Genomic DNA, 25,176 nt, shown 5'->3' with positions numbered 1-25,176 from the left:
AAGCTGACTCATGCTGTGTGTGATTTTTAATGTTTTGTCACCACTACTCAAAAACAAGGTAACTGTACAATTATGATAATGTTGTCTGATGTTGACTGCTGATAGTTATTAGTTTGATTAATGCTTTAATAATGTGTGTATTCACAGCAGTATGCTGTAAATTGTTCCCCTTTGTGCCTGTTTACTACTACTACTTTCCTAATTAAACGTGATGTGCTTATTGTTAATGGTGTTATTAATGATTCCTGATGAAACCTAGTTTGGAGAGCAGTCAGACTGGTTGTGAGAGATCTTGTAGTGTGAAAACCACAACTTTAATACTCCCGATTTACAAGACTGAAAGTTGCGTAGTGTGAACTGTACATCATCTCACAACTTTGAAAGTCTTGTAGTATGTCCAAGGCTTTAGTTTACATTTTTATCTCAGTTACTACTTGTTTCACTATAATAACCTTGCTCCTGTCAGCTCTGTAGTTCATCAGAGGACTGTAGGGTCAACAAGCTGCTCAGTGCAGTGATGGAGGTGACATGTTTGCTGAGCAAATAAAATTAAGAAAACTTGAGCCCAGAGTCTATTATTTATTTAACATATAAATGTCACAGGCCAACCACAATGGAGATATTTAGAGTGAAGGCTCTCTCTCTCTCTCACCTGTAGGAACTGGTGTAGCTCCACCTTGTCTGACAGCTTATAAAGGGACGCATCCCACAGGTTAGTCTTCTCATAGTGGCTCAGTCCTCAGGACCAACATGGGGACCGCAGGACTCCAATCCACGTTATGGCTCTGCTACCTGACACTGCTGGTCGGCTCACTCACTCAAACCGGTGAGTGCCGACCTGAAAACTGATTACAGCTGCACACTCACTGGATACAATATGACTGGAAAAAGGTCAAAGAGTGGACGACTAGATGTTTTAACAGAGCTTCATTTTGGTGTATAATGGAACATTGGAACATGCTAAACTAATTTGAATTTCAATTTTGTTTTATCTTGTCTTGATAACATTTCCTTTAGATTTCCATTTCATTTTGTATCATAAGGAACTCCAAAGATATTGTTTTATAAAGTTATCTATTTTGACTTCCAAATTCTTAGTAATACAGAATCAGTGGTGGAGCCTGGCTGAGGCCAGTGATCACTTTGGAGTGGCCCAGAAATTAACCTATTTTCATCATTTTTTTCTGTGTTGCATGGCTCTGTAGAGGTTAAGTTATGATGTGTGCTTTTCTGAACAAAATGTGTGTATCTAAAATAAGCTGCTGATAGTCTCCTGATGTGCAGGCTAACATTTTATATATGATATACAGATCTGGATACAGATCCATAAACCTGTATACCATTGGATCTTTCTGGATACAGGTCATACTGTGGGAGATGTTTTTCTAAGGCTAAAACTGATTATTTCTTCTCTTACAGTAACCATCGCTCCGTCTCTAAACACACTGAGTGTGAATTCAGGTAATTGTGCAAATGCCCAAAGCAGATTTTCTCAACTCAACTGTCTACAATAGTCAGAAAAGATGTTTTAATGTATCACTGTTGTTGTAGCTAACGCATCTCACCTCGGCCGAGTGTGCACGACTTGGGGAAACTATCACTGGAAGACCTTCGATGGAAATTTCTTCCAGATGCCCTCCACCTGCAACCATGTGGTGACCTCACAGTGCAAGAGCAACTATGAAAATTTCAACATCCAGATGAGGCGCACCACAGTCAATGATACCACCACCATCAGCAACATCATCATGAAGCTGGAAGGTTCTGTGGTGGAGCTCTCCAAAAGCTCAGTGATTGTCAATGGCAAGACGTAAGTTCACTTCAGTCAACTACATGTAGCCCTGAGACACTATACCTTACATATTCTGAATAGTGTGAGACTGTTTTAGATGTTAGGTCTTTCTGCAGTGCTGCAAATGAAGTATAGAGGGGTACAAGTAATTTGTACTTAAGTACAGTACTTGAGTAAATGTACTTAGTTACTTTCCACCAGTGCAAAATATCATTGGGATGTCTAATATTTGCTATCATTCACAAGATTTGAAAATGTACAATTCAGTGCCTGCCAGTAGCATAAAAAACCACAATGGCAGATGGTTTGCAGATTAGCTGCTCAAACAAGCATCAAGCTGCAAGTTGATTTTAACGCTGTGATAAGTGCAAACAAAGACTGTGTGGATGGTAGAAAAACAGAGTCACAGTCTGGAGAATCAGAAGCCATCATACTGTAAGCAACAAAGTCTCACTGTAAACAAACTGCTTTATACATCTCAGACGCTCTATGATTATTGATCTGATATAAACATTGTATCAAATTATGTGTAATTTCTTTGGAGTCACTCATAGGGCTGAGGTCATTAACACCCACCTCTTTTAGCTAATTTCTTGGCTAATACATTTACTGATACAACCTTAGGTAATTGCTAGATTTCTGATAAATGAACTGTTCCTGCAACATCAAATGACAATAGGACAAAGTTATCTAGATCTCATGTCTGACCTCCTGTATCACTCTGGGAAGGCTGGAGATTGTGTAAAATGATTGCAGCGTTTAGCCACTTCCCTCAGCAGCCCTCTTCCCATTTTACAGGTGAAGCTAAATTCCACACAAACAGTGATTTTCTGTCATTTTACAATTTTTTCCCGTCATTCATAGAAGACATTACTTTGTCTCTCACTGGAATCATCCTGTGATGGCACTCTAAGTGGACCTGTTGTCATCACTTAAATAAATACATGGTTGCAAGATAAAAATTCTAGATAAAGATAAACATTTTAAGTTGCAAACATTATTGAGTTGCGTTGACATAAAATAAATATAAAATATCTTTCATGGTAGTGGAAAAGCTAATTTACCTAACTCAATGTAATACATTTGTTAACCATAATTTCATTTGAAGTTGCCAACTCAAAAGGACAAACCACTTTTTTTCAAACAAAACATTTGTTTTTTAAAGTGAGCTTTCTTGTCTCATTTGCACACTATCTCTCTCTGTGTTTACCACAGGGCGTCTCTGCCATTTGTCATATTCGGGGTGACTATCAAGGGAACCGCATCTAGCATCATGGTGGATGCTAAGCTGGGCATTAAAGCTATCTGGAACCTGGATGACTCCCTGGATGTATGAAGCACACCCACACATATGCACACACACATATGCACTTTTCATAGGGTTTGACAAACATTGTGAGTCGACTCCACTCACTGCATGAGTCTGCTTCTTATGAATCTACATGCATACAAAGGAATGCACTTTAGCTGTTTTAATTATTTGAAGGATAAGGCTGACGTTATCTTATCATTTTATTAATATTATTGACAAATGCCATGAAAAGACCAAAACAAACAATGACCTTATCTTTCCAACAAGTATTGTGTGTGTTGCCACACTCTGATAGAGCTTAACCCTCCCTCTACAGAACTCCATTGTTGTCCAGAAGCTATTAAAACCATAAACAAGAGCCATTGTGTTGCACTTCTGTGACGTATTTGATAAGTGTGGTGAAAACAGCCAGTTCTATCAGCTCATTAAACTACTAACCTGAAAGATTGTTCACATCATAAGGACCGTTAAGTGGAAAGCAAATATAATAAGGAACAGACAACAAAAAAGCAAACAAGGTCATGGGATGGTCAGTAAATCAAGGCAAATTTGCTAATTTAGAAAAAAAAGATATTGCACATACCAGAATTGAGAGAAATCTGTCTCATTGGTTAAATAAAGAAACCATTTTCTGCATCGTTTTTCTCTGAAGTCGTATGGAGGAGGTCATCTGTTCTAAAAGATGTAGGTGACAAAGCCAGTATTTTATAATAGCCTTTTTATTTGATGCCAGCCAGATCTCCTAGGAGGTAGGTATCATCTTCATTTCAAGATAGAGGGATATGAATGTTAAACACAGGGTTACAAAGGATATTAATAAAGGCTCTGTCCCATTCAGTGAACCAGACAACACGCACAATACCAGCACCCATTAGTATCGTTGGTAACACCTATGTTTACCCTATACCCAATACATTTGCTTTCTGCCATTGATTTAGAACCTTCTGTAGCTACCAGCACACTGTGTGTGATGGATGGAATTGACTCTCCTCAAAAACGATGGCAATTTTTGTCAAAAAAGCTGGACATCCAGCCTTCAAAGGAATGTTTCTACACATCAGTCTACAGTGAACATGAACTACTTTATATATGTCAGTGGCACTATCCGTTCTTCCTTAGCCTCTAGCCTAACTTCAAATCTCACTGAGATCTTTTTTGAGGAAGACAAACTGGGCTAAAAACAATAACCTTCATGGCTGAGGGAACAGGTAAAAAAGTCTGACAAATATTCATCAAGGCTCAGTACACAGCAGCAGTGCATCACTGGGTGACTTTGTGGGATATGTTATGAAGAGATACGCAAGCAATGCGAATCTGCCAAGCCTGAAAACCACAATACAAATGTAGTGCTTTAAATAAACATGTGGCTGAGTGCATTACTTCATGAAGATGAATGTGATTCATGGATTTCCTCACTAGAGATTGATGTAATTTGAATATTAGAAAAACATGTCAACAGAATGATATTTGCTACGGATGGGTGGAAGCCATGTTTCATATAGCTAATGATACACCGGGAAGGATGGCAACAGGCAGTAGTCACAGTATATTTGATCACACAGTTGATACTTTACACTACGTACAACAAATATCTTCTCTGTTTGCAGACTGAATAACATGCCATGCTCCACGTAGGAAAAAAAAGCTTGGCTCTCCCATGATAACAACTCAAATCAAACACTGCACGTTCCCCACGTCTGTTAAAACCCGCTGTCCAACTCCTTGTGGTTAATGAGCCTCTGTTTAGATCAAAATTCTGATCATCTCAGAAAGAGTCCAGAAACTGTGATGTGAACTTGAGTTTGAACTACTCAAATCAATTACATAAAAAGAATGACATGTAAAAAATGTGTTGAAATCTTAAAAACCTGCTTTATTAAAGCTGCATTAGGTAACTTTTATAAAAACAACATTGACAAAAATGCTTTTATAAAAATTACTGTGTTGTGATTTTGCTGATAACTACTGTATGTTTGGGGTGTGTTCACAGATTGAACTCGATATCAAATACCAGGGCCTGACATGTGGACTCTGTGGAGATTTTGACGGCATAGCCAATGATTTAACGAGTGAGGGTAAGGTCCTTTTCAGCGTTTTGATGATTTTAAAACACTTCTCAAAATATATCTTTCCAAAAAAGCCTTTTATGTATTCTAGCACACTGTTTCATTTCCGCCATGTCTCATCTATCATTATTATTTTTTTTTTTATTGTTATTTCTTTTAATTTTGTATCATTTCTATTTATTTATTTGCCCCAGTGTAATTCATTTGCAATATGTTTTTTTGTTTCATTGTTTATATTACTTTATTATTATTATTATTATTATTATTATTATTATTATTATTATTTACTTATGAGGGTCTTTTTCTTCTTTTATTTTCTTCTTTATGATTTCAATTGTCTGATTTCATTTTGCCTCATTGTCACCTGAAATATTATAATATATTTTAAATCTTGCTTCTGGCCATGTAAGGCACTTTGTGCTGTATATGTATATTTTTTTACTTTTGATATTGTATACCGACTTTGTACATTGGAGCCCTGTTACTGTTTATTAAAAAACATAATGTAATTATTTAAATAAAAATACAATAAAACAAATAAATACAAAAATAAGAGTAAACGCAATACAATAAGATAAACAAAATAAAATAAAAATACAACAGCAGATGAATGCATGTTATAATTTCCCTCATCAATGACTGTAGAACAGCTTAATATTGCAACTGTCTGAACTAGTAACCAGTTCACAATTTTCACAAGTTAGCAACCCCTGCATTATTGGAGAGGGTTTACAACTTTATGCTACTTCCGGTGAAAGAAATATACTGTATTATATACCTTTATTATACTTGGCCAGGCCTAATAGCTTAGACTTGCCCATTGATTTACACTGGGAGAAAAACTGCCTATAGGGCACCAATACCCAGACAAGGTTCAAGTACCTGGAGGTACTGACTATTGCAAGAATTTTTCGGAAAGCTAATTCTTAACTAAAAAACCTTCAGCATGTTCCACCATTGATGTGAAATTGTCGAACATTCCTACGATTTATTGTAAAATTTCTCAAAAAAGGATGCATTGCAAGATACTGGGCTGAATGGTAATTGCCACTGTTGTGTGATTGGTTGCACTGTAGGAGCGCCGCTGTCTGTGGAGAACTATGGTGAAATGTACAAGGTGAACGGGCCGACAGAGAGCTGTGAGGAGCCTGAGCTCAACCCGGTCTTAAGCTGCGGCAATGAGGTAACTCTTCACTCTTTATCCAAACAACCAATCAGAGCCGAGAAAGCTATTTGATTGTCAAGTCTCATTCCCAGGGTCCCTTTATAGTGAAAGTTTCAGCAAATATGATAAAAAGTTATTTTTATAAAAGTTATTTACTTTAACCTGGCTGTTTCATTATGTATCTAAACACATTTAAACATACATATTACTTATTTGGAGTAAGTGTTCACACACAAACTCACACATGTAGCAAGTTTAATACTCATGTTTAATAAAATCTACTTCACCATTCTATCTTCATATAGGACTGCAACTAATGATTATTTTCATTACGGATTAATCTGCTAATTATTTTTTTCCATTAATAGTGAGAGAGAGATATTGTCACAGTTTGCCGCCTTCACAATGCTTGTTTTGTGTGACCAAAATCATTGCTGATTAATTTTCTGTCAATCAACCAATTGAGTAATTGACTTATTGTTTCAGCTGTACTTGTATATATACTGTTGGGTAGTTTAATTTATGACAAAATATCCTACCTTATAATGTCCTTTTTTCTATGTAAAAAAAAAAAAAGGTTTTATTTATAAGATAACAACTACAGTTGTCAGAAAAATGTAGTGAAGTAAAAAGTACAATATTTCCCTCTGAAGTGTAGTGGAGTGGAAGTAGAAAAGTTCATGAAAAGAGAGGACTCGAATAAAGTAAAATTACTTCAAATTTTTACAGCTATAAATAGGCAGCAAGCAGCGAGCAAAGACAGTTAGGACTCCAAACTGGATTTTTTTAAATACTTGATTGACTGGTTTTATTTTGTTCTGTTTGTTTGTTTCAGGATTTCTGTGACCAGATTTTCTCCAGTGATCCATTCAGCAGTTGCCAAAACCGGCTGGATGAGGAATCCTTCAGTAACGCCTGTATGGTTGACATGTGCAACACCAAAAACAACACTGACTCCATCCTCTGCAAAACCATCTCAGAGTTCTCCAGACAGTGTGTCCATGCGGGAGGCCAGCCCAAGCAATGGAGGAATAAAACGCTTTGCTGTAAGGATGCTATATAGTTCATCTGAATGATCTCTCTTGAATTAAAGCCAGCAGCTGTAGTGTTGTTTGCCTCACGTTTTGCAGAACTGTTTCTGACATTAAAGTGTTTGTCTCCACAGATAAGGAGTGTCCCTACAACATGGAGTTCTTTGAGTGCAGCAGTTCATGTCCTGACAGCTGCTCCACCCCTCATGCCAGCCAGACATGTGACAACCACTGTTACGACAGCTGCAGCTGCCCTGCAGGTACCCAATGTGCACCGCAGTCACAATCTTAGTCAGGTCTCGCTCATATACATAAAACATGACAGTGATGACTATTCTCTTATCTCCCCTCTCCAGGAACGGTCTTTGATGACATCAATAAAAGTGGCTGTGTTGCAGTGGATCAGTGTCCATGTCTGCACAACAACAAAGTATACACACCAGGAGAGTCTTACTCTCTCAACTGTAGATCCTGGTAAGATGAGAATGTTTAATGTAAATGGTAAATGGACCTGTACTTGTATAGCGCCTTTCTAGTCTACTCAGACCACTTAAAGCGCTTTTACACTACATTCACCCTTCACATTCACATTCACTCAGTGATGCAAAGGCCATCGAATGAGCAATTCGGGTTTCAGTATCTTGCTCAAGGATACTTTGACATGTGGCAGGAGGAGCCGGGGATCGAACCACCAACCTGCCGATTAGTGCTATGCCTGTGTGTCTCCATCACCAGCGTGTTGAAAGATCAATGAAAGTAATGGTATTTCCTAGTAAGTTATATCTACTGGGCAATGACTTATTACTTGGTAACCATTTATTTGGGTACTTTCTTGATATTTGATATTTTTACCATCTAGTTTCCTAGATGTTTCCATGACCTAAATAGCTAATAACTTAGTACTTACTATCCTTTCCTTCTGTGTTACCCAGGGTTGGGAGGGTTACTTACTAATTACCTGTTCACTAACAAAGACCACGCCAATGGCTGTATGGAATAAGAAACATTTTATTACACGTTATGAACATATGTGGAATACTGGGAGGGAAAGGGTCGAGGGATGGAGGGGATGGAAGGATGAAGGGATGATGGGGTAGGGGTCGAGGGATGGGGAAAAGGGTCGAGCGTTGAGGGATGAGGGGGTATAGGAAGGACGGGTGAGGGTTGATAGAAAGGGAGAAAAGCTGGTAGGATAGGTGGATGGAGGGAGGAGTTCGGCGAGATGATCAGGAGGAACAGAGTGGGTGTTGAGACGCTGAGTGGGGGGACCGTCTCTTATCTCTTCATGAGCCCCAGTGGTTCCTGTATTTGGATAAGAGAGAGAAAAAAAGAGAGAAAAAGAAAGAAGGGGATTGGTGGGGAGGGATGTAGAAAATTAGTCAAGGAGGGAGTGAACGGATAAGGTGTGCTTATGTTTTGAGCAGAAATGAGATGAGTTCGGGGTGTGGTCTTTGTTCCCGAATGATTTAAGGTTTTATGCCAATCACATTTTTTGGTTTTTGGTATTCTGGAAATCATAAGGTTTAGTATAGTAGATTGAATAAATTAAGGGATATATGTGCACAAATACCAATTATAGGTCAATATATTGCTAAATTTGGCTGAGTTATAAAAGCCAGTAATCCCATCAATAGCTCAAATCAATACTGCTTCCCAATTTTACCTACTTACACCAAATCCACATTCATTTCAATTAATCTACAATGAACTTGGAGGTTTTTCTTGAAGTAAACATTTACTGTACTAAGACGTTTTAACGGCCATAAGGGAATAAACACACAAAGTGTTTTATAACATCATGTTATGTTATGTTGTTGTTTGTTTCTCCAACCCATTAAGTAAATTGCATTGAAATACACTCCCCTTGAATCCACAGCATTAGAATAATCTGTTACGACAGATATGAAGTCTGCTATACTGCTATTTTAGGATTAGCACTTTTATTAGGATTAGGTTATTTGTCCCCTCTTGTCTTCAGGCCCAGAACTACTAATGGAGGTAAACACTGCCAAATGATATGTTTTGCCTGAGGAACTATTTTAACTACTGTACCAGCTTTGTCCCTTGTGTTAATGCATGTTCAGGGTGGAACCAGTCAGAGGGTTAAGTCCTTCCTGGAGGGGGGAGGGTCATTGTGGGGCTGTTTTCTAAAAGCTGCAGGTGGAATATGAAGAGTATTCAGTATTTGGTGAGACATTAGTGTCTTCATTCCTGGGCTTCCTGATTGCTCACCTGGTAGAGCTGGCACCCATTGTACCAAAGTTGAGTTCTTGCTGCAGCAACCATGGGTTCAACTCTGACTGTGTCATCCCCTACCTCTCTCCCACTTTTCCCATCCCTTTTCAGCTGCCACCCTTGATTAAAGGCAATAAAAGCCCCAAAAATATTTAAAGTTAATAAGTTAATACATTAGTGATGTCATTCCCTGTGTGTGTTACCGCTGATAAACTGATGTAAGCCTTTATCAGGGAGTGTTCTTCTGGCATATGTGTAAAGCCTGCGTGAAACAAGTTTAATTTAATTTTAATTTAATTAAATTTATTAGAAATGTTTGAAATTTGTGTGTGTGTGTGTGTGTGTGTGTGTGTGTGTGTGTGTGTGTGTGTGTGTGTGTGTGTGTGTGTGCGTGCGTGCGTGTGTGTGTGTGCTGACAGTGTGTGCCAGAGTGGCCGGTGGACGTGTACAGAGGAGAACTGTCCAGGGACCTGCTCTGTGGAGGGAGGAGCTCACATCAACACCTTCGACGGAAAAGTCTACACCTTCCACGGGGACTGCTCCTACGTTCTGGCTAAGGTAGCATGATATGATGTATATTGAATGTACTGTATGTTGGACAGTGAGGTATTTGAATGTGTCCTATAGCAGATCAGTGTTTGTGGTTGGTAACATGAGTGCAGAGATGGAAAGTAATGACATACAAATTCTCTGTTTCTGTACTTCAGCAATTCTTATCATTATTTTCTAGTTGTTTCGTATCCATTTAAACAACCATTTATATATAATTAAAATAAAAAGAATAGACTAAGACTGGAGATTATTTGAAGTTTCAGATAGCTTTGCACAGAAACTGTCAGTAGAAATGTCCAAGAGAGTACTTTTTAATTGTATACTCTGAGTACATTTCAGAGGCTGTGCTTTTTCACTTTTACTTGAATACAGAAATTGAATCAGTGCTTCCACTTTTACCAGAGTCTTGTATCGGCAAAGACTGCGTGCACTTTCCACTAGAGTGATGTCTCTACACTGTCACTAGTTTTCAGTCAGTATTAAAGTTCAAGCTTTGTCCCATTGTGTGTTGCAGCAAAATAATGGCTCCTTATACACTGTGCTGGCTGACCTGGTCAAGTGTGGTCTGGGTGACAGTAGGACCTGCCTCAGAGCTGTAACTCTGGCCTTATACAGCAACTCTGTGGTAAGCTCCAGACACACACACACACACACACACACACACACACACACACACACACACACACAGATATACTGTTTACTATTCTGTCATAAAACACACTGGTAATCACCTGTCAAATGGACCTTGCAAATATAACACAGTGACTGGGTGTCAAATGCTTTCAAATGTAAAATTAATTCAAATTAATTTTCAAAATACTGGGGGGTTTTGGGGTTGTTTTTGTTTTTTTAAAGGAAAATTAATTGAATGATCTTATGGCCACATTTTAGACAAAGTGATATGATTCATTTCAATGAAAAAAGAGAAATTAATTTGGAAATAAAACAAAGCATTGACATTTAGATATTTCTATTCAGTGCTTTACTAATGTGCCACAACAATGTTTTGTGTTCAAATATCTTCCTATGTGGGCTTTTCAAAGCAAATATTCATATAGCCTATGCCTTTTACTACCTGACAGGTTGTTAAAATTCAGGCATCCGGCCAGGTCTATGTGAACCAGATTCTTTCTCAGCTTCCGCTGTTTACACGTGAGTTACTTCAAATTATATCACAGAGGACACATAGCATGTTATAAAAACAGCTGAAAATGATCCTCAGTCATTTCAGAGTCACAGCCTAACCAAGTGCAGAATAAAACAACAGTTTTGAATTTGTATTGATAAGTGATGGGATGAACATGAGATGAGTAGCTACAGTCACACATGTTTAAGTTTCTCTGGCTGATCGAACAAATTTGCGGTAACACTGACTCTTTCAATGTCTCCTGACGCTGCAGCGGAGATCAGTGCTTTTAAGCCATCATCCTTCTACATCTTCATCAGCGTCAAGGTGGGCTTAAAAGTGATGGTCCAGCTGTCCCCTATGATGCAGGTCTTCATTTTAGCTGACACTTCACTCAGAGGAACCACTTCTGGTACAGTATGCCTCCTTATTATTGTGTCAGTTTTTTTTTATTGTGTAGGTTACTTTTGTGTTTACCAGTAGGCCCTTAATTGGAAGTGCTAGGAAAGTGTTTTGATTTGTAATACTTCACCTTAAAGCTGCAGTAGGTACCTTTTTATAAAAAAATACTTTTTGTCCTTACTGCTGAAACTTTTACTATATCCTGACAGTAGTACATGAGACAGATAATCTGGGGGATAAAACAGGTTCTTCTGGCCTGAAAGAAAACAACCAATCAGAGCCAAGAAAGATAGACGATAATTCTCATTCCCAGGGTGTCAGATATAGATCTGATGGTGACGGTGGATTCTTGCAAATGCCATTAGGAGCACTAGGAAGAAGCAGAGGAACCTGCTATTGTCAGTGTGTAACATTTAGGAAGAGCTATTGGCAGAAATGGGTTATAATATTCATTGGGATGTTTTCATTCACCTGAAAAATAGGAATCGTTACATTAGGAGCAGGTCCTCGTCTATGGAGTCTGCCCTGTTTCTGCAGTAGCCCAGAACAGACAAACCAAACACTGGCTCTAGATAGGGCTTTTTGCATTTTTCACAAGTTTCACAGCCACTGCCGTAGTTTCTCCTTAGAGGTTCCTTAGAAATCGAGGGTGAAGTGAGGGAGTTTCCATCTGCAGCTACTACTACTACACCACTAGATGCCACTAAGTTCTACACACCGTCCTTTAAATGGTTATATATAAACGTATGTGTATGTGTCACCCTATCCAACAGGTTTGTGTGGAAACTTCAACAACATAATGACTGATGACTTCAGGGTGATGAGCGGGCTGGTGGAGGGCACCGCTACAGCGTTCGCCAACACATGGAAAACCAGAGCCAGCTGCCCTGACATCACAACACGCTTTGGGCACCCCTGTAGCCAGGGCATCAGCAAGGGTACCGCTGTTCTCCAATGTCTTGCCACATCATATCATGTTTGTCATGTATCATATTATATGAAAGCATTCCACATACCTTACACTGCATTTTTACCATGCCATTTTTAAGGAATGTGATGTTTTGTAACCATTTCATTTCTGTATGTTTCTGTGCATCAGAGAGCTACGCCCAGTACTGGTGCTCCAAACTAACAGATCCCAAGGGAGTGTTTGCTCAATGCCACGCTGTCATTAGCCCCAGCGTATACAAAGATGTAAGTCTGCATATGCTGTAACTGTAATGATGAATAAACTTATTAAACTACTATACCCTTATTAATATGTCCATGTACACTGTGTCTCCTCACAGAACTGCTTGTATGACACCTGTAACTGTGAGAAAAGTGAGGACTGCATGTGTGCCGCAGTCTCCTCATATGTCTACGCCTGCTCAGCGGCAGGAATCTATCTCACTGGCTGGAGGGAGACCGTCTGCGGTGAGATAAACACCCACCTTTTTTCTTTAACTGTGATAAATGGAGAGAGGCTGGGTTTGTAACAGCTGATCACATGCATCATCAACAATATAAGAGCACTTTGATTTTATTCATTTATTGGTTTCTTTATTGCAGCAAAAACAATAATGACTCCGTGAGGTAAACATTACAAAAACTAAGCACAGCATATACAAAGCTGTGTAAGTCCCACTCCTTTTGGAGCATTGGTCAACTTTCTTCTTTCCTGTACAATGGATCTGTAGCATCTCATGCCCTCTATAGCCCGTCTATGTTCAAAAGACAACCACATTTTGAAGATGGATAAAAGATTACAGCAACATAGTCACATCTTAAGCTAATGTTAGCAAAATACTAGCTAACTAACAATTGATGTGAATTAGCTAGCTAGTTAATACGTGTTTTGCTCTGTAGCAAAACAACTCGCTAGCTAATGATTAACTAACTTAAGAGGTAATATGTCACTTTTAGCATTTAACTTTGGTGATCTTTTAAATGTAGAGTACAGGAAAGGAGAAAGATGGCTGAGGCTTGCTCAACTGTTATCATTATGTGCCTCTGCAACAACAAACAATTATTTGTTCAAAATATGTTTTACTTGTCCTCTCAGAAGTTAATCATGTGCTGTACGGTAGTTACATGAAAAACATCTCATTCATCAATCTGATACTCATGTTACCACTCCACTCGTATCTCTCCCACTAGGCAAGTTCAGTGAATCATGTCCAGCGGAGACAGTGTACGACTACGACATGACCTCCTGCGGTCGTACCTGCCGCTCCCTCAGCCAGGTTGACTACTCCTGCCAGACCAACTTCACCACAGTGGACGGCTGCGGCTGTGCCAAAGGAACCTACATGAATGAGGAGGGGAAGTGTGTGTTCAGTGCAAGCTGTCCCTGCTATGATAAAGACACCATAATTCCTCCTGGAGAGGCTATCAGCAAAGACGGCAGCACATGGTAAATAGAGAGTGTGATATTGAGAGTTGGGCATTAAGGGGTCAGGGGTTTACTTTATAGTGAGCAGAGAATTGAGATTGTGGACAGGACATGGATTTGTTTCATCTCAGGGCATTACAGAGCACAAGTTTTACATTCTGACACTCAAATAAAATGAACTAAAGTAAACATGGTTAACTAGGTAGACTATAAAGAGTTACTTACGGAAGAGTCTGCGTAATAAAAACAACATCCCAAAAATAAATAACAGCGACTTTCAGGCCCGGCCCTAACCAATGTGGCACCCTAGGCAAGATTTTTGACTGACTGTTACAAGCAGAGCAAACGTTAGCTAACCAATAATAAATACAAATAAAAATGTAGACAAATGTAAACAGCTGCTGAATAGATCTAATCTTTACAAATGTCCCTGAGAAATAGAAGGTGGGAGTATTATATATATTATTGGCCCCTCTATAACATGAACTGACGTTAAAATGAGCTAACGCTATTTATTGATTAACAAACCGTGTTAGACTAAAGGTTACTATCGTTCTGCAACAGACAAATCATTTCATCACATTATCTTTACTCTACCTCTGTCTTTGTCACGTTTTTTCTTCCTCTTCTTTTCTTTTTTTCCTTCCCTGGGCACTGGAAAGTTTTGGTGGTTTTGTCATTGTTAATGGTTTCTGAGGTCAGAAAACTCAACCATCTCTCAGAGAGCAGGTAGAGTCTAATCAGTCAGAGGGGGGGCTTAATAAAGTCTTAAAGGGCTTATTTTTTTCATACTAAGAAATAATAGCACCAACTAGTTTCAGTATAAAAATATTGAAAGTTGCACCTTTTTTTTTTCTCTTCCCCCATTGTGGCGCCCCCCAGATGGACGGCGCCCTTAGCATTTGCCTATACTGCCTATGCCACGGGCCGGCACTGACGACTTCCCACACAGCACATAGACTTTACATTACAAAACTCTAGCTAGCTAATGATTGACAGGGATTAGCTAGCTAGTTTGCTTGCGTTTTTAACCGTCTTTAAACTTTGATTGTCTTTTCTACATAGAAGAGCCTAGCACATAGTATATCTTAGTACAGGAAAGAAGAAAGTTGACCAAGGCTTGCTCAACTGTTATTGGAGCACAGATCATGAGGGGGGTTCATTTTAAAGGTGCTATATGCAGTTTGTCTTGTGTATGTTGTGACTTGTTACATAATAAAAATATGAAATAATATAAAGTAAATCTAACTTAGCTTATATTTAAATTTGCCACAATTACACCATTACAACCACTAACATTTTATCACGAAGGCAATAGGTTAAAACAAAGGGGAAGGTCAAAGGGCAAGTTAGAGGACATTTCAGCCAGTGTACATCATTACTACTAAGAGGGATAAGACAAAGAAGGATGTCAGGATGTTGACTGATGACTCTGTTCCTTCTGCTTCTCACAGTATCTGCAGACAAGGCACTCTCAGCTGCTCAGGATTGCAACAAACAGAACGTAGGTTTCCACATATGGATATACTCAAATCCCTGTAATTCTAACAACAACACAAAGTTTGAATACTATTGTGCTTAGCAGTTGAATTCAATTTGTGAATGGTGTAATGATTCATTTTAAAACTGCCAGGAATTTTGACATGATTATAATCCGCTTTATCATGAACTTGTTATTTATATTACCCAGCTTCATTATCCTGCATTCCCCCCATGGTTTACTTCGACTGCTCCACTGCTCTACCCGGTACCACTGGAACCGAGTGTCAGAAGAGCTGTAGCACAATTGACATGGCCTGTGTAAGTACAGCATAATGCTCACACACTCACATAGGTCAAACGATCCTACATACAGTCCCTGTTTGGCTCACACCCTCTTTTTACCCTCCACCATGGTTGGATACAGATCAGCACAGGCTGTACATCGGGCTGCATGTGCCCTCAAGGCCTGGTGTCAGATGGAACAGGAGGCTGCATCAACGAGACCAGCTGTCCATGTCTGCACAATGGACATGTCTACCAGTCTGGACAGACACTGGTTGTGGGCTGCAACACCTGGTTTGTACAGTGCTTTAAATACACACCAGTATAACACGTACCTGCATGGAAATCTACACACTAAATATTTCTTGTGTTGGCCCACACAATGATTTCATTATTTCACCTATACAACTAATTTCAAAGATGCCGTTTTATTAAAACACAAATATTAAGATAAGAAAGAATATACATTATATATATATATATATATATAAAACAGACAAAATTGTTTAGTTAAATAAAAAAAGTGCCAAATGTCCAATACACATTTATCTGTTATGTAGAGCTGTTTTGTCTCAAGTGCAGGCACATATTTTTGTTTTTCATAACCAAACTATTTCTTCCATTTTCCTTCTTGACTGAAATGCAATTTTCGATATCATTCTCACACAGAAGTTCTATTGGTATTCTAACAAGTAATACAAATTCTACATAAGTCTTACTACTTTTTACCAGAAATTCTTTAATATTGGCCAAAACCAAAACATACTGTTTTACACACATTTTAGAATTTCAAGTAACACAAGCTCACTTTTGTAAGATAAAAAAGATTCTTGATTAAGCAGCATTTACTAGTAATTTTAAATGACACTAACTTAGTTTTGTAAGTTACGAAACATTCCTGATTACGTACTTTTTACTAGGTATTTTGTTTTCACAGTATAGATCAAATTAAGTCAGTATCACTTAAAATGATTAAACCCACAATGTTTTAGTTTTACTTAAAACATTTTTTATAAGTTTAAAAAATTGTTTTTATTAAATGAACTTATCTGATTTTACAGTGTACTGAAGGAGGTGTGGTTTCATCACATTTTGACATGACAGTAGTTACTAATAAATTCAATGATGTTGATACCTTTATACCAAGCTTTCAACCAACTAATAAATCTTTTTCTAAAAAAAACATTCCCTAAACATGTATAAAAAATGCTCTTTAATGACTTTTCTAGACATGTTTACATGATTTAAAGTGTGTGTTTGATGTGTGTCTCCCCAGCTACTGCAGTGGAAGGAAGTTCACATGTACCACCAATGTGTGTGATGAAGTTTGCGCGATCTATGGTGACGGTCACTACATCACATTTGATGATAAGCGGTTTGACTTCAGTGGACAGTGTGAATACACACTCCTACAGGTAAAGTGGCTAGAATGATTGATAAACAGTGATTAAAGTTCTAATCCTTAAAATGGTCTGGTCAATTTGGCAACATGGTGACAGCCAGTGTGGTACAACAGCAAACAGACCTCGAGCAGCTTGTTTGTCAGGAATACAATGGAAGCGCAACCCTGTTTACAGAGCAGCCAGCAGCCAAACAAATTCACAAGTGAAAATGTCAGTTGAAGATCCCCTCCAGACATGTATTACCACATAAACAAACAACAGAACAGTTAATATGTGTCTGGTAGGGGTGGGCGATATGGGCAAAAAATTATATCTCGTTATTTTTGGGGATTTTGGCGATAACGATAATCAGTCGATATCCTTTAAAATGTGATTGGAATTGTCTGAGTTAGGGCTTGTGTCCACCAAACACGTTTTTAGCACTGAGAGCGCTCAAAAACTCATTTTCCGAGCGCCCAGCGGTGTTAAAAGTTGAACAGATTTCAACTTGAACCGCTCTCGACGCTGCGCTAAAAAAGTATTTTCGAAACTAAACCATTTCCATGCCAGAGAGGTAGACCCACGTCTCGGCACTAAATCATCTGAAGTACCGGTAGCTCCAGGGACTGGAGGTGCTTGCATTTTTCTACTATCACAACGCGCTGCTAAACTGTTGCAAGGAGGATGCTAGCGAGAGGTCATGTGATCCTGTCATGTGATCACGTAGGCCCACTAGTCCTGTGACTGAATCCTGCCATGCTGTAGAGAGCCTTGCTGCACCATGTATTAAGTGGATGTGAGGAGTTTCCACATGCGTTTCAATAATTTTGGCGAAGTAATTTAAATACTCCATAATGGAAATTTGCACATCGTCAAAACAACAATGATGATATTATCGCAAACGATATATATCGCCCACCTCTAGTGTCTGATATGTTTTTTCCACAAACAAAAGTATAATTTCTACATTAAAACCCTTATCTTCTCCTTCTACCTCATTAAATGTTTCAGAAACCATGAATATGCATTGTTTTCCTGCTGGACACAAGATGTCTCCTACTTCACTGTAAAGTCCATTCTCAGTGGATGTGCATTGGTGGCTTCAAGTTTCTACATCACACTGTACAAGTTGCATACTGGACCAGGTGTGATGTCACAAATAATGCTCATAGGCCCCCGCCCCTTAAACTCAGTTTCTTTCAGCAGTTGTATATTAAAACATTCTTCTAGTGGCAAACTCTACATAGACATCATTCAAACATCACACTGTAGGGACAAGAAGAAAAACATTTTGTGTGCAGGAGAACTTTAAAAATCTGCCTTCTTCTATCAACAACCTTTATCTGATATCATGCTGCACATGGCTTGAGTGGGCACACTCATTGAAAAAATTACACTGCATTTCCTGTGGCTATTTCATAATTAAATCTACCCTTTGTTGTGCCAGTTGAACACTTAATGTGAAACACCAGCAGGAAGAAATGTTGCATTAGCCTTAGCAATAACTTCAAAAAGCTGTAATACGGCTGTAAGAGAGTGAACCATTAACAGTGAGCCAGATATCAATGAGATAAAACTGCACTGGATTCTGCATCGATTCCTGTGAGGCCCTCATGCTTAGGTGGGCAATAAGTCTTTCCAACAATCACCAACTCTGGTTTGGTCAAAATAAACCCTTAATTCACTGAGTGAGATGAGACAATTGCTGTGAAACAGTCTTTTATGGCTGCTATGCTATTGTAACATGAACTAATCCAAACAAAGTGTCTGACAACAATATTTCGGTATTCCAACAATTGACAACTCTGCTTTGGTCGAAATAAATCCTTAATTCAAAGAGGTACATGAGAGAAACAGTCTCAGTCGCTGTACAGCTGCACATGGAGCAGACTAGTTATGTAAACAAACCACAGGCTGCGATAGCAACACAGGCAGACAACACCATGACTCCATTATATCTTTATATAGAAAGTAGATGTTTGCAGCTCTACTAATGTTTTAAATATCATATAACCTTTAACAATAATGTCCAGTAATTACTTTACATTTTGTGCCTTCCTCAGGACTTCTGTGGCACCGATCAGAGCAAAGGAACCTTCAGAATTATCACTGAGAATGTCCCATGTGGAACCACTGGGACCACCTGCTCCAAGACCATCAAGATCTTCCTGGGGGTAAGCACAAGACACTTACACTGTGCACATGTTCTGTCTCAAACACTAGATCAGAATATCAAACTGAGATTGATATTAACACAGTATGGTTGGGCTACGATTATGACTCAAATGACCATCAGTAAGGCTGGAACCTATAATGCCTTATAATGCCTGTTAATTGCTAACATACTTGGAGGTGCGAGGTTCACTCTACTCTTACTTGTTCCACCTCACTTACATTGTGCCATAATAAATTGCATGTTTGTCTTATGTTGATGCAGGATAATGAATTCCAACTTAAAGATGAGAACTTCCACGTGGTAAAGGGCAGCAGCCAGGTGTTGCCTTCTCAGGTGCACAAGATGGGTATTTACCTGGTGGTGATTATCAAGCCGGGACTTGTGCTCATGTGGGACCAGAAGACCAGTCTTTTCATTAAACTCAGCCCGCTGTTCCAGGTAAACAATCAAGTCTGCATGTCTTTTTTGACAGCTGGTTTTTCACAGAGCAGAGTTATTGGTTATTTAAGCCAGTTAATTTCAGTCTGGCTTATTGTTTAGAATCTTTACAGACACATCAAGACATTTTGTTCCATTTTGTTCAATATTTTTGGTTAAGATATTGATTAACAAATACCATAGTGGCTCTGTGCAATGTAAAAAGGGTTACTCATAGTGCTGCAATCGCAAAGAATTATCAGCAACCCTACCTTTTTAGCTTTTTAGCCATTTTTAGCTTCCTTCTTTGTTTTACTGTCATCAACCCAGAAAAGGTTAGTGACTATTGTATCTAGCTTAAGAACAGCATACTTCCACAGGACCTGGTGGGGACAAAACAGGCTAAATTTGTCTGGTAATTTAAAGCATTACAGCATTCTGTCTGTTAAAACATCGGCCATTACAATTTTATAAGTCAGGACTATAATAATAATAATAACAATGTTTTCCCAGACTCTAGAGAAAATTCATCAATTCAGCCATACAAGTTACATTTCTTCTACTTGGAAATTTGGCTGAAAATGTTACACTGTTATACTGAGGTATTTTTTAGTCAGCAACTCCTTTTGTACTGGACGCTTGAATATAAGACAGGGCACAGTTGCCTTGGGTTTGGTAAATATTACACACAAGGTGTCAGTATCAAATGAAAATGCCAACCTACAGTTGTGATGTGACTGATGTATTTGTGACGACAACCACTGGGTTCCTCCCTCTCAGAGTCAAGTCTGTGGTCTGTGTGGAAACTACGACGGCAACAGTAAAAATGACTTCACCACACGCTCTCAGGAGACTGTGGCAGACGTTCTAGAATTTGGTAACAGCTGGAAGGTTTCGTCCAGCTGCCCAAACGCCGAACTCATCACCGATCCCTGTTCCTCCAACCGCTACCGGGCAGCCTGGTCCCAGAAACAGTGTAGCATCATCACCAGTGCAACCTTCCAGAGCTGTCATTCACAGGTAACTATGGTGTTAACACAATCACATAACACTATATATCACTTCAACTGCCATGGTATTTGAGAAATTGTATAAATGGCATTGTTTCTCTCCATCTTTGGCACTAAGTGCTCATTGCTGTATTTATCACTTGGGTGGTCTCCCCATTTTGGTGACCCCTGACCTTCTAGCATGTTCACACCGATAGGACAACCTATATTATTTCTACTATTGCTACCAATGACACTGCTGATACTACAACTAGCACAGGATGAGATTTTAGTTACCCTCTACCTTTCTAATTCTGCTAAACAGTACATGATTGTGTGTTCAAGGTTGATCCTGGTCCATACTTTGATTCTTGTGTGAGAGACTCTTGTGCTTGTGACACTGGTGGGGACTGTGAGTGTCTCTGCACTGCTGTGGCTGCCTATGCCAAAGCTTGTAATGAAGCTGGGGCCTGCATTAAATGGAGAACTCCAAAGATGTGCCGTAAGTTTGACCACCATCACACCAGGAAAATCTGAGTCACAGGTGGTCGTCTTTCAAGATAGCCTAGCACATAGCATATCTAAGTACAGGAAAGAATAAAGTTGAAATGGTCAATTTATTACATGACATTTAAATTTGTCATATTAAATAAAACCTGTACTTTGTAATAAGAGAAAAGAAGTAATTTTTGTGTCTCTTGCAGCTATTTTCTGTGACTACTATAATGCCCCTGATGGCTGTGAGTGGCACTACAAGCCTTGTGGAGCTGACTGCATGAAGACATGTAGGAATCCATCAGGAAACTGTTCCAACCTCATTACCGCCGTGGAAGGTACATTAGACAGATCTTATGTCAACTTCTTAACTAGAGGAATTTGTGTTTTAAGTTGACTTTGCTTCTCTGGTTATCTGTCTGTTTAGACACAGTGTAAAATGTATATTTAATGGGGTGGTTGTGGTTCAGGTGGCAGAGAGGAGTTGTCCACTTATCACGAGGTCGGTAGTCCAGCATGTTAAATGTCCCTGGGCTGAACCCTATATTATCCCAGCACCTTGCATGGTAGCTCACTGCTATCGGTGTGTGAATGTATGTGAATGGGTAAGGTTGTATTTCTTTATTTTTTGTATTTCTACTGAGGTGAATCAAAATGTTTAATGGTGTTGCAGGCTGCTATCCACAGTGTCCCCCAACCAAGCCCTACTTTAATGAAGACACCATGAAGTGCGTTGCCCGGAACCAATGTGGCTGCTATGATGACAAAGGCACGCATTACGGCATCGGGGATAAGGCTCCATCGGACAACTGTTACTCTTGGTATGTCTTATACAGACAATTCATTTTTACACGAAGGGATTAACACACAATAGGCAATGATGCATTTACCACATTTGGACATGCAAAGCACGAGCCATAGAGCCATAATAGCCACATTAATGCTAAATATTAAATTTTATCTAACGAGAACAAATACTTTAAACATGACATTTCAATTTAACCATTACCAAACCCGCAACCCTACCCCCCAGAATCTTTATTAATGATGATTACATTTCTTTTAAATGTATGTCTATTAACCTCAACACTAAATGTTACATATTTTCATGACAGTCCCACACTTCTCACACCTGTGAGAATCAAAAGTCTATTGGTAACACAGATCACAAGTGGGATTGGAAAGCACCTTCATATTGTATCTCAAAATAGGGGACCCATATATGTTTATAAATCTTCTAAAGTACGGTGGCCCTCAGAGCTCAACAGACTCTGACTTAAGAGAAAAGATGCAAATGGGCAAAACACACCAAATTCAGAAACCGTCTCAAAAAAAGTGACATCCTTTGCGCAGTATTTAGCACAGAAAATATGAAAAACAACAAAATATGTAAGATGCTGCAAATATGGAAAACATTTTGAGATTTGCTTTACATCTTGAAATATAGTTGTGGTTTCTGATGGAATTAGCCAAATGGCTGTTAGTAAAATATTTTTTTTATTGAAAACATCTACAATGAATAACATGCAAGATGGCAATGACATGACCATAATTTCCTTCTATTTCAAAGCTCCTGTACAATCTCAGGAATAGAATGCAGCTACAACGTGAACAGTAAGTACACATATATACCGACTGAGTGTATATTTTCTATTTATTTATTTACCTATTTATGTGAGTACAAACAAACTTGTTTATAGTAAAAACAAATATATGTATGTATGTAAAAAACTATCCAATATACTGTAAAAAACTATCCAATATACTATATATCTATATATATGTGTATGATTAAAAGATGATACTCTTCATCTCCAGCTTGCACATGCTTCGTTAACGGAAAGACCTACGAGTATGGTGAATCCATTTACAACACAACAGATGGTCTGGGAAGTTGCATCACAGCTGAGTGTGGGGCCAATGGGACCGTAATCAGGACCACGTACCCATGCGTAACTACAACCACCCTTGGCCCTACAACAACCCCGTTTACATTCAGCACAGTTGGAAAAACCACTTCAGGTACGTAATGGTGAAAGCAACAACTTATAACACTTATTTTGTAACAAACAGCAATGTATAAAAAGAAAAAAAGAAACATTACTTTTTGCATTGCTCACATAGTATATTTTTTGTCACATCCAAACCTCTAGAACCAACAACATTGCCAACAACAACAGAAAGGATTGAGACAACAACATCACAGGAAGTCACAACTAGTCCAGTAACGATTTCTACCACATCTGTTGAAACAACAACCTCAAGGCTAAGTGTCACAACAAGCCCACAAATAACATTTGTAACATCAAAACCATTTGTTACTGGTACGACCACGACAGTACCTCTGACAACAACAACTAAAGGGACAACAGAAAAACCTGTGGAAACCACCACATCAGAAGAGACAACTGTAACGATTTCAACAACAAAACCACCTACAGTAGTCACCACTGGCCCACTTACAACCTCTACAACAGTTGTTGTTGAAACTACGACCCCAGTGCCAGTAATCACAACGACAGGTCCAGAAACAACCGTTGTAACATCAGCACCATCTGTAAGTACCACAACAACTAAAGTACAACCAACAACAACTAAGGGAACAACAGCAAAACCTGTGGAAACCACCACATCAGAAGAGACAACTGTAACGATTTCAACAACAAAACCACCTACAGTAGTCACCACTGGCCCAGTTACGACCTCTACAACAGTTGTTGTTGAAACTACGACCCCAGTGCCAGTAATCACAACGACAGGCCCAGAAACAACTGTTGTAACATCAGCACCATCTGTAAGTACCACAACAACTAAAGTACAACCAACAACAACTGAGGGGACAACAGCAAAACCTGTGGAAACCACCACATCAGAAGAGACAACTGTAACGAGTTCAACAACAAAACCACCTACAGTAGTCACCACTGGCCCAGTTACGACCTCTACAACAGTTGTTGTTGAAACTACGACCCCAGTGCCAGTAATCACAACGACAGGCCCAGAAACAACTGTTGTAACATCTGCACCATCTGTAAGTACCACAACAACGAAAGTACAACCAACAACAACTAAGGAGACTACAGCAAAACCTGTGGAAACCACCACATCAGAAGAGACATCTGTAACAATTTCCACAACAAAACCACCTACAGTAGTCACCACTGGCCCAGTTACAACTTCTACAACAGTTGTTGTTGAAACTACGACCCCAGTGCCAGTAATCACAACGACAGGCCCAGAAACAACCGTTGTAATATCTGCACCATCTGTAAGTACCACAACAACGAAAGTACAACCAACAACAACTAAGGGGACTACAGCAAAACCTGTGGAAACCACCACATCAGAAGAGACAACAGTAACGATTTCAACAACAAAACCACCTACAGTAGTCACCACTGGCCCACTTACAACCTCTACAACAGTTGTTGTTGAAACTACGACCCCAGTGCCAGTAATCACAACGACAGGTCCAGAAACAACCGTTGTAACATCAGCACCATCTGTAAGTACCACAACAACTAAAGTACAACCAACAACAACTAAGGGAACAACAGCAAAACCTGTAGAAACCACCACATCAGAAGAGACAACTGTAACGATTTCAACAACAAAACCACCTACAGTAGTCACCACTGGCCCAGTTACAACCTCTACAACAGTTGTTGTTGAAACTACGACCCCAGTGCCAGTAATCACAACGACAGGCCCAGAAACAACTGTTGTAACATCAGCACCATCTGTAAGTACCACAACAACTAAAGTACAACCAACAACAACTAAGGGGACAACAGCAAAACCTGTGGAAACCACCACATCAGAAGAGACAACCGTAACGATTTCAACAACAAAACCACCTACAGTAGTCACCACTGGCCCAGTTACGACCTCTACAACA

The 25,176-nt window shown here is 39.1% G+C and overlaps 1 protein-coding gene across 1 annotated transcript in view; it reads left to right on the top strand.

Moving 5' to 3' along the window:
* Window positions 1-717: 717 nt before the first annotated feature.
* LOC127352060 (mucin-2) overlaps window positions 718-25,176 on the top strand; it is a 47,884-nt gene continuing 23,425 nt past the window's right edge. The window contains exons 1-30 of the mRNA XM_051380167.1: window positions 718-826; window positions 1,420-1,461; window positions 1,552-1,810; window positions 3,008-3,122; window positions 5,095-5,179; window positions 6,247-6,353; window positions 7,171-7,381; window positions 7,501-7,626; window positions 7,723-7,840; window positions 10,021-10,159; window positions 10,668-10,778; window positions 11,236-11,305; window positions 11,554-11,691; window positions 12,455-12,619; window positions 12,781-12,875; window positions 12,971-13,097; window positions 13,821-14,076; window positions 15,510-15,559; window positions 15,746-15,855; window positions 15,962-16,113; window positions 17,096-17,234; window positions 19,265-19,375; window positions 19,639-19,815; window positions 20,575-20,814; window positions 21,129-21,285; window positions 21,488-21,616; window positions 21,952-22,099; window positions 22,849-22,892; window positions 23,097-23,300; window positions 23,432-23,713. Of these exons, the coding sequence (XP_051236127.1) occupies window positions 751-826; window positions 1,420-1,461; window positions 1,552-1,810; window positions 3,008-3,122; window positions 5,095-5,179; window positions 6,247-6,353; window positions 7,171-7,381; window positions 7,501-7,626; window positions 7,723-7,840; window positions 10,021-10,159; window positions 10,668-10,778; window positions 11,236-11,305; window positions 11,554-11,691; window positions 12,455-12,619; window positions 12,781-12,875; window positions 12,971-13,097; window positions 13,821-14,076; window positions 15,510-15,559; window positions 15,746-15,855; window positions 15,962-16,113; window positions 17,096-17,234; window positions 19,265-19,375; window positions 19,639-19,815; window positions 20,575-20,814; window positions 21,129-21,285; window positions 21,488-21,616; window positions 21,952-22,099; window positions 22,849-22,892; window positions 23,097-23,300; window positions 23,432-23,713 (4,183 nt within the window). The 5' untranslated portion in view covers window positions 718-750. The remainder of the gene's footprint in view (window positions 827-1,419; window positions 1,462-1,551; window positions 1,811-3,007; window positions 3,123-5,094; window positions 5,180-6,246; window positions 6,354-7,170; window positions 7,382-7,500; window positions 7,627-7,722; window positions 7,841-10,020; window positions 10,160-10,667; window positions 10,779-11,235; window positions 11,306-11,553; window positions 11,692-12,454; window positions 12,620-12,780; window positions 12,876-12,970; window positions 13,098-13,820; window positions 14,077-15,509; window positions 15,560-15,745; window positions 15,856-15,961; window positions 16,114-17,095; window positions 17,235-19,264; window positions 19,376-19,638; window positions 19,816-20,574; window positions 20,815-21,128; window positions 21,286-21,487; window positions 21,617-21,951; window positions 22,100-22,848; window positions 22,893-23,096; window positions 23,301-23,431; window positions 23,714-25,176) is intronic.

The sequence above is a fragment of the Dicentrarchus labrax genome, unplaced genomic scaffold (assembly GCF_905237075.1).
Source record: "Dicentrarchus labrax unplaced genomic scaffold, dlabrax2021, whole genome shotgun sequence".
NCBI lineage: Eukaryota > Metazoa > Chordata > Actinopteri > Moronidae > Dicentrarchus > Dicentrarchus labrax.
This window is presented reverse-complemented; position numbering and strand designations above follow the sequence as displayed.